The sequence below is a fragment of the Opisthorchis viverrini genome (assembly GCF_000715545.1).
Source record: "Opisthorchis viverrini unplaced genomic scaffold opera_v5_99, whole genome shotgun sequence".
Lineage (NCBI taxonomy): Eukaryota > Metazoa > Platyhelminthes > Trematoda > Opisthorchiida > Opisthorchiidae > Opisthorchis > Opisthorchis viverrini.
The window spans coordinates 896,636-907,032 of NW_008751754.1; the positions used below are offsets into that span (position 1 = coordinate 896,636).

General features: G+C 43.2%; 1 protein-coding gene across 1 annotated transcript in view; it reads right to left on the minus strand.

Moving 5' to 3' along the window:
- T265_13740 (hypothetical protein) overlaps positions 1-9,677 on the minus strand; it is a gene marked incomplete at both ends in the record, with an annotated part of 19,478 nt that extends 9,801 nt beyond the window's left edge. The window contains one exon of the mRNA XM_009170274.1: positions 8,537-9,677. Coding sequence (XP_009168538.1) covers positions 8,537-9,677 — 1,141 coding nt within the window. The remainder of the gene's footprint in view (positions 1-8,536) is intronic.
- Between the last annotated feature and the right edge of the window lie 720 nt (positions 9,678-10,397).

Sequence of the window (10,397 nt, forward strand, 5' to 3'; positions counted from 1 at the left end):
TGCCAACTGAAACACGAGGCGGCCTGTGTGCAGCACATTAAGTTGTAGAATATCATAAACGAGAGATTCAGTTGAGTCTCTCGTGAAAAAATTGATTTGCAAATGAGTGTGTTTCTCGACAACCCAGTGTATTTTTACGAAATGCTGTTAGACGGTCGTTGCTTTTTTTCAATAGAATCGACTTCAGTACCGCTTTCGGAGACTCCCTCCACGAAATTAATTCCCTTTTCCGAATGTGTATCTCCTTGCTATGTCTGGACGATACTTGATGTCTGTCCAACTTAACATGGGTCAATTAGCGCGCATGTAGACAAATTATGGAACACACCCATTGTTTTCTTTTACATCGGGGCAGTCTCTGGCAACAATGCAACCTACCTACTAAACTTCTTCTGAGCACCAAGGCTTAGAAAGCTGACGATTCCCACACTTGCATACCTCTCCTACGAGGACAGTCATCACAAATACATATTCTGTTGCATCCGACACTGAAATGTCGGTACCATTGTTCATATGCGTCAGGAGTGTACCGTCTGACTTTTTCCCAGTTAATGCCTGTAAGAATTCAAGTTAACCGGACTAAACCCCTTATTTTGTCGTCATTTGCAGCTGACTGTGGGAAACTGCACTCCCAGCAGTCGGTAAACATCGTATATTGGTTAAGCAAGAAGTTTAGCTGTCGGTTGGTGACAGGATTATCCCGTTTTTCTCTTCGTCAGAATCCACAAAGAACTCTGCTGATGCCTGTGTCAATAGATTAGTGTGAGGAAGGTGCCCTACGATTTTTTTCAGAAACCAGAAGTGGCCGCATATCTTTCAATAGCGTAGCACCCGTGGTCTGTAGAGTTGATTTCCGTAGATCACTTACCCAAACCATAACCAATAAAAAATTAATTTGCATTCGAATATGGTTTTAACAGGAGATTCAACTGACCCCAGCTAGGCAGCAACGTATTGCAATATCTCAACTATTGTACCACTTGATACATGAGGTGGCCTGGTGCAGCACATTCTATTGAAACGAATGATCGTAAACGATAGATTCAACTGGATTCATCTGAATCCCATGTCAAAACCCAATTGGTATGCAACTGAGAGTATTCGCCGGAATCTGCCCAATTTAGGTTCACTTAGAACACACGGTCGGCGGAACCGGTCGTGAACTGTCGAAGATTTTTCAGCAACCGTATGAGTAGTGAGTTACGTCTAGACAATATCGTAGGTGTGTGGCAGACTCAATTCAACGACGCAACAGACGGACCGACAGTCAGACCAAATGCACATAAGTGATTTTTGGTTCAGTTTCAAGGATGGCTTTACCTGGTAGCAGTAGTCTCACATTGTCAAAATGCGGCGGTGTGTTTTAAACCCGGCGCTTTGGAAATCCAATACGATGGTTTCCGCAGATTGATTCGGTTTTTATATATTATCATTTACCTAGGACTGGTTTGCATCTCCAGTCACCTGAGCAACACAAGGTTGATGACACTACAGACTGGATAATATTTATACGAATACCAGTCGAGAAGCGTCCTTTAAACAGATAATTGTTTCAAATGAAAAATTCAGTCGACTTTATCTGTAGTAAAGTAGAAGCCCAGCTATACGTGCCTCGAATGAGGAGACAGACATCCCGAGACAGACTTCCGAGCTAGACTTGGAAGTTTGTGTGTTCATTAGCCGCCTTGAGGTGCCTCTCAGTAGCAATTGATCTTTAATCGCAATAGGCTCCCCTTAGAATGCCTAAGTTTTGGCATTTACACCGACCTATCTACTCACCATTAGAACAAAAGTACACCGACGTAGTGCACTACTCATAAGGTCTCTGACAATTCTCCAACTACCCACGACCAGTTTCTTCCTTGTTGGGCACATTCAGTGGCTTGAAAACATCCCAAACGGTAGATTCAGCTAGTTTCCAGTTGAATATCCCGCAAAATCAAATCGGTTTGCAAATGTATGTAATTCACTAAAATACGTCGAATTTTCTGCATTGTTCACATGAATGAGAAGAGCCGGCTGATCTACCCGCAGGGTGGCAACAGAAGTGAGCGAGAAATGTGACACTCAAAAGAGTAGAGTCCTCTAGTACAGGTGCCAGGTTAGGCATATGTTTTATCCTTCTCATTCCTGTTGGCATGTTCTTGGCCTGGAATTGCGTCGAGGAACAAATAAGGGCGGAGGCTTCTTAATTTCTTGAAAGTTCCTCAACAGGGTTTCGTATAGAGGCTGGGCCGAAACGCGGGTCTTATGTCCTCCTCTCATAACCAAAATATAGGTGTGTTTTAAAAAACTAGTTCAACACTTCAACGATAGGTAGGTCACGCATCATCTTGGTGCGGAGTTTCCATTATATTATTCCAACAGAATGGAGACTACTATACACAGGGAAGGAGGACCTGGTATTTTCTGTGAACAGGCTATCCTTAAATTCGTCGTAACTTAGCTCGTTGCTGATGGAGGACGCTTTTATAGGCCCCACAAACGAGGGGTGCATCCCAGGGAAGTTTTTAGCCGGGAACAGAAACACACTACTGAGTTTCGTCCTTCTAATTCATCAAAAACTGTGGAATTAACGCCGATTTAATTTCGTGTCGGAATTCGAGTTTTCTTCCAAATCGTAGTTGAGCATTATGTTGACTGACCAAGTGAATGTCTTGTTGAACGTATGCAGAATATTCGAGAGATATCAGCAGATATAATGCCTAGCCAAGCTGATGGGTCTTTATAACTGCTGGCTAAGGTTTTGGAACGATCGATTTCAATTTGCGCCTCATTCACATCCTGTTTTAAGACAACTCGCTACACTCCATTTGTATGGCTTAAGAACAAGCGGAAACTATCTGTGGCGCCTGAGTGACCTCGGTGACACTAGGCAGCTTGTGATGAAGTGACTGCAGCCTTGATTCATTATGACCAGATATTGCTGGGATTACAGGACTAGGTTACAAGGGTGTGCGTTTTAGTGATGCTATCACACACTGGTTCATGCAACACAACAGAAATTCACAGTCCTTGGTTTCCCGCTGGCTATTATCCCATCAAAAGTTACTTCCAACCGAACGGCAGATGCATTGTCGTGTGATCCTCCAAGTTAATGTGAAAACGGTCCATCAGTTTACTTCAAAATATTTGAAATCTAGTCAGTCGGTCGGACGGAACTGTTTGCTTAGTCATTCGTCCATGGTTAGGCTCGGTAATTCGCCAGTCAGTGAAACGGAAAACAATGTGCCCGTTGTGTACACTGAGAACGAAGCACAAAGTCCACAGCGCCAGATTTGTTGAAGATGATAAAAGAACCCGCCGAAGTCGGAAAAAGCTGGCGCCGTTACTTTGATTTTATTAACGGCAATTAAAAATATTTTGACACAGTAAGCCTTTCGGGAAGAGATGGAAATGAATTCTTGATGCGTCAAATATCGCCATAGAGAAACGGAAGAAAACAAATTGCCCTGGAACTCTTTTCAGCATATGCGGTATTATTTCCGGCCCTACCAAATCAGACTGAAGTGGCGGCTCCATGCACTAACAGAAAATCGCTTGATTTCAACCGTTGATTGAATTTCTTGCCTGTTTCCTACTATTCGTCTGTTAGGTTGGTAAACTGAACTGCTACCAAGCTTGAGTTCTTTTTGTCCGTGGTTAAATAAGTTAGTCACTGACCGCTGATCGCTGACCTCCTTCTTTATCGACAAACGCGAGAAAGCAAGTAGTTGAAGGCCAGGTACTGTCTAGAATGGTTACTGAATGTAGTTGTCTGGATGGAAAAGGGTAACCAGTTGAGTCAACTCACGATAGCTGATTTGTTAAACAGGATACCCATGGTGAAGTGAATACTTTCCGAGGAAACTGTGTTGAAATACGAGAATGCTTTCTACTTCAATCTCCTTTGGGGGAAGCAGCCGCTTACCAGCCATTGCCTGAAAGATTTCAGACATGCAGAAGGGTTAATTCCTTCTTCATAGAATGCATCACCGATTTGAACATCCTGGTTGAAGAGGAAAACGTCGTATGCCAGACGGGCATTTTGACTAAGAATTCACCACTTGAGATGTCGCAGAAAGACAGTCTTGTGAAGATTCGACAGACAGTTCGTTTATGCAACCAAGCCAGATTAGGTCTGTCAGATATAGCCAAAGATGACTAACATTTAATGTGCGCTGAGAAAGTAGTGGTAACACGTTCACCTCGCATATCAGATGTCCGGAGTTCAAACCCTGACAGTTCCAAGGCTATGCGCTGATGATGAGCTTGTTCAGTGTTTCACCCCTTAGTGTGGACTCACCTAACTAGTAGCGCCAGGACGGGAGATATTGATGTGAGAGCAAATTGTAGAAATCCTACAACCACTTCTGACAATGTTGGTTTTGTCAACGTAAGTAGGAAATAGAAATGTGCAGCAGTCAAGTGAATAAAGCTGACTTTCTGCAATATCATATAGAGGGACAGCAGTGAAAAGCAGTTTCCTCCGGAGGCTAATACATCCAAAAGCCTAGCTCTGTAGAGGGACCTGAAAGGGACTAGATAGGTCAGAGAACGGAGCGACTCTGCAACACGTCTTAATCTCCTACGAGAAGCATATTTTGAGAGTCTACAAAAACTCCTTCCGAAGGAGGTGCCAAGGGCTGCACAAAATGTGTGTCGTGTAGAAATTGTGCAGATTCTGATGGTATGATTAACTGGAATCGGTTTAGTTGTTACAGTGAGGAAACTACCATGATGGGAATTACGTTCGAGTATAGCGCCACAATACGACGAAATAAATCACGGTATCTGCGTTGAATCTAAGCTTCTTGGCTGATCTGGATTCACTAGTGTTCGGAATGGGTAAGCTAGAACAGGTTCCGTCCAAGTCATACAGGTTCTCTTCGATTCGGCTAAAAACGGAAGGCCTTTCTTTGCTAGCCCCATCCATCAATCTTATGTGGTGGACAGTGAACGGCTTGTTGAACTCCCGGTTTGATAAATCACTAATAAGCGTAACTTACTCAGAAGTTGTATTACTCTGCGGTGGCCTATCCAGGTGTCCAATCAATACGTATGAAAATGCATTCGTAAGTGACTGATTTCCGTTTCGCTTAAAAAAGATGAAAGGTAGACCGAGATTCGAGGGTCACGAGACGCAAATCTGGATACTACAGCATGAAGGGATGTATTGTGTGTCGGGCCCAACATTTTTAATCTTTTCGTTAAATGCTGCTTTGAATATGTCTCAATTCGCCCAACTAAGTTACACTGTAAACAGAAGCATTTTACTTCCCTACCAGTGTTATTTATTCATTATTTGCCCAACCGGTGATAATAGAGGCCTATTCTTTTCCGAAGAGATCCCCTCAAGTGCTTTACCAAATTCCACAAAATCGGAGACATGGCACAGAAGTATCAGCCGTAAACGAACCCTCATCCAACTCAAGTCTACTCACCCGTGGTTAGTCATTTCTTTTATATACAAGCCCGATACTTATCTCAGTTTGTACCTCTGTCAAGATGGTTGGCACAAGCTCAAGTGTACCTTTTAATGCACCTGACTCACGCATGGTCTCGGTAATTACTGACGTTTCAAGCACGACCCCACCTCACCTTGCCACGTGCAGAGCAGTTTACACCCCCAACCCAAAAGTAAACTGGCCGAGGCCGATTGTCAACCTTGTGTGTTGTGAACAAATGCATGACTATTTTATGATGGCCCATAAGTGCAACTGTCTGGACAAAGAACCTACTCACTGCCTCATTTCTTGGCTCCAAGACAGTTGGGTTTGAAGAATGTATGGTGTGGGTGGCAGTGATGTTGACCAATTACCGGTTACCAGCTTACTCACTGATGCCTAACCGTACAAGTTCATTGTTTCCAGGACAGTCCTGTCGATGTCCATAGAAATGAACTGACGTTGATGGTGAACTGCGTACCGTTCTGGAGTGTGCATTAGTTGACAATGTTCAACGTGTGGCAGAGCGATTTGTCCATAAAGAATGTAACACTGACACTAGGTAGTTGAAGGTGAGTGCTCTAAAGGTCTGGAAAAATGTACTTTCAAAATGCTTACACACGTAACCTAGACAATGGTGTACTCTTGTAGTGGATACAACACAAAGACACCCGGCTGACTCACCATCCAGTTTAATTTGTTACTTTTTAGGAATTGAACAACGTCATGAGCCACTTGTTACCCTTTTGGTTCACCATCTTCGCAATTGGCCAACTTCGTGGTGCCAATGGTGTTTATATTAGTTGGAGAAAGACGTGTCGATTATTCCACTCTGCGCACTGTTTCCCCACTCCATAACTTTTCACTTGTGCTGACATGGAACGAACACTTCTCGATCCCCATTTGGAGTTGACCTATGGTCGTTTCAGCATTTGTACTTACTTTGCTCTACGTCATATACGGCCGCGCTCATAAGTCTTGTACCTAGCTGAGGTGTTTTAACGTTTTGTTCTGAGTACTGATCAGTCAGTCCTGATCTATTGTCAGAAGGATTGTAGGCAGCACTATCGACAGAAGTGACCATAGTTTGATTCTTTCGTAAATTCTGTCTTTTTACACTTGAACGTATGGTACCCACCTTTGCGACAAACCTGAGCACCGAAACTTTCCTAGGTTGAAATTCGGTGCTTCACTCTGTCGGCAGTTTCAGTGATCCTCGAATGCGGTAAGCCTAATGGGTTCAGAGAATATAGTCACTTCTGTGAGGCTTTTACCCTTGATTTGTTTACTTAAAGGGAAAATAAGCACATGTTTGACCTTTCCATACAAGAAAGACGTGACGGCTACATCGATTTCACGATAAAAGAACAATTTTTCAGAATCAGCCTGTTCATTGACGCAAAATTAGAAGTGCACGAAAATTATTAGGGTCAATCTGTCTTGCATGCATACAAAGCCACATATGCTCGTACAAATTTCGTATATACTTTCTGGAACAAGGCGAAACAGTAGAAGGAGACAAGGCTCCTTCACTGTACATTAGAGTGTTCCAAGAGGTCAAAAAAATTCACTTCAGGCTATGTCAGATAAGGCTGCCTCCCTAGAGAGTACCCTCAGAGTAGACTGATTATGTTTGCTTCTTTTCAGCAGCTATCTCATCCTTGACAGAGAAGAATTCTCACAACAGAAGGACTCTGGTTGGTAGCCCATCTCTCGGCAGATATCTGCACATCTTGTTTTCCATCATAATTGAATGACTACTTATAAAATTTATAGCGATGTTCTACACATATCAGTTGACTGATTTTGAACACTTTTAGACACATCAAACACTAGATAAGCCGAGTAGCCACATGGATACTATGCAACAACTTAAAAGGTAGGAAAGGCCACCAAAGTTTTTGGAGAATGCATCCTTTTATGCACAAATCATATGCATAAGGATGGACCGAAATAATAAGCAAGTCGCCTGGTACTAAAGGCGGGTGACAAAAAATAAACAACGGTAAAATAGCCCCATTTTCGACTTAATTCTATTTTGTCGGGAACCACAGGTGAATCTCTTTTTTATGGTATTATTCAATTGCATGTGTTGCGCAAAGGTCGCATCACGCATCAGCTAATACGAGATTTGAGATGTCGCATTAAATTTGTTCGAAGGGACACTACTCTTAAGATTGCTGAAGGCTGACCATTCAGTTAAGACATTCAGAAAATGCAGGGCAGCTGGATAAATACAGCGTGTTTAGCCGCCTCACTTTAGGCTGCAAGCGATTATGTATCCCTCGTACGTATCCCCTGTAAAGAGGCTTTTCCGGGTTTCCCAGGAACCCGAGGCAGTGGCTCGGACCTCCCAAATTAGACCAGTCGAGATAAACTGATCGCGTGTCTGTGCTGTAACGAACCCATGAATGATGTCGTTACCCAACTCCCACCTCCCACCTCCCTGATAACGCGTTCAAACATGGTCCGTCAGCTGGCTGCGATATTGATTACCCGCACTGAAGGTCACTCTGTTATCCATTCGCTCGTGAGGTATCAGCTAGCTCAGGATTCTGCTAAATTCACGGTACTGACGCAGCTACCACAATCGAAACAGACCTGGTATGCTAGCGAGAATTTTCAATCGCGTCTCATTGTCTGAGAAGGGAAGTAGTTCATTTGAACCCTATGTTTTGCACAGATGATCGTCAAAATCAGCCGATTTAGGGTCAACTACTGATTCAAAGTTATACGGATCCAGAAGATATTTATGGGTTGGGTGATATACTGATTTTATACGGACTAAACCATCGATTTTTTGTTTAGTTAAGTTAGCCCAGCTTATCTTCAACTAATCGCCTAGTATAGGTCTCACTGAACTGCATTCATCTGCCTGGATGTCCAGAACAGTTTTTTCAATTACTCTTGATTTTATCCCCAACTTAATGGAGTGTATTTAAAATAGACCTTATTAAGTGGCTTTTTATTGTACCGAGTATTTTTTGACAGGAGTGTACTTTCTGAAAGACCCGAGGAATAAATTGTGCAGTAAATAGTATGTGTCATGGGAAAACACAAACGTTTTAGAATGAAGTCTAAAACACATGTCTTACAAAATACCAACTCACTGCCAATTGTGACCTTCTGATCCTCGAGTATGAACCGTCGACGGAGAATGACCAGCATAAGGCAAAGCAGTAAGACTAGGATAACCATGGCTACCACTAGACCCACAATCGCAGACCAATGAGAAGATCCAGACAAAAAGTGAACAGACGAATCCGGGTTGGATACGGAAGACTTGCGTTGAAACCGCCTTTCATAACCGGACTGTTGTCTGCTTGACCAGGTATTAGAATCAGAAACCTTGTCTGCAAGAGTGATTCGATCGTGTGGGTGGCTGTCCAGCCCATTCGCAGCCGATAAGGGGTACATGTCACTCTGCTCTGTTGGATGAATATGAATGGTGAGTAGTGCTGTTGAGGATTGAGGAGGACTACCTCTATCTTTGGCTTGTATCAAAAGGCGTACGTCTGCCGGTCTGCTACAGTCTTCTATTGGATGGATGAGGAAAATTTGTCCATTGTAGCTGTTGATCTCAAAATTATCGGTCGTTGGTCCTCTAACGATAGTACTTGGTATCGGTGAGGAATGAAATTGCCTCCTGTTGGCAACTGATCGACTGGAAGAGCTGATAGGTGGTGGCGAAGATGGATTTCGATCCTTTGTTTCGTTGGACTTGCTTGGTTCATTCGAGAATTTGACGTCTCTTTTGGAGGAAGCCTGACTACCGGAATCCGAATCATTTCGTACTTTGACGATGGCTGGCTCAGGCTCTCGTTTTGGTCTGTTGTTTATTGAGATATCGCGGATGATGCTATATTCGATCTCACCATTTTGACCACTGTCAGAGTCGTTTGCGTGCACGCGAGCGATTATCTGATTGCTCAGTTGTGCACAAGAAACATTAAGTACGCTGCCAGGACCGTGTGGGATTGGGTAACGAAATTGTGGCGCGTGGTCATTCACATCGGATACTGCGATATGAATAATAGTCGTGGCACGCCTTGGTGGGTCACCTCCGTCTTCAGCCACAATAGCCAGTTCGTAGGAATCTTGTTGCTCTCGGTCAAGTAAAGTAAATGAAGATTTTGTGAAATCCGGTTTTACTAAATTGATAACATCCGATCGGGCTGACCGGACCGTTAATTTGCCAGTATTTTTGTTAATTTCAAATTCCTTGCTTGGTTGTCGAAGAGAGTAGTATACCTGGAACATCAGAAAAGTGATGCGGAAGCAGGTCACTGAGAGCTAGCGTTAGTGGACTCTATGAAGAATTCTTAGTAGAAAAAAAGAGGCAGACAACCAGATTACCAGTGGCCACGATACCGGCTTTTGTTAATTTATAGGACATGAAGACTGAAATATGGTTGTGGGGCTTAATTTTGATCTCTTCTGCGTGATTTCAAACCGATTCGACCCTGCCTCGTCATCCGGCGAGCGCTGGAAGTGTTCATTCTGTGGTAAAGTGCAAAATGATGCGTCCTCATAAATCCATTGTGACTTTTAGATAGAGTTCGAAGACTTCCATGCACTGCAGTGTACTCGATTAATTTTCCTGAATCAAAAATTCTCCTGGTTTCCTCCAACTGGTGAAGGTGCACGCAATTGAAATGGATTCATGCGAGTCAGCATTCAGTGCATAGAATATCTTACTATAGGTCGCATGGCTTTATTCCACATTACATTGCTACGAGGTACTGGCTTTTGGTTCGATGATATTGCAGATTGGGATACAAGTGGTTTTGTAAAACAGTGGGCCATCAGGGAGTTAGATGTAAAAAAAACTTTGAGGAGTCCTGGATCTTTATCGTAATATTTCTTTTGATATACACACAAGCTCGAAATCAAGGGCGTTGTGGGTTAGCACGGGAAATTAGCCATGTTCCTCTTTCCTGGTTTTCTCACTAGCCTGTCGGTACCACCCCT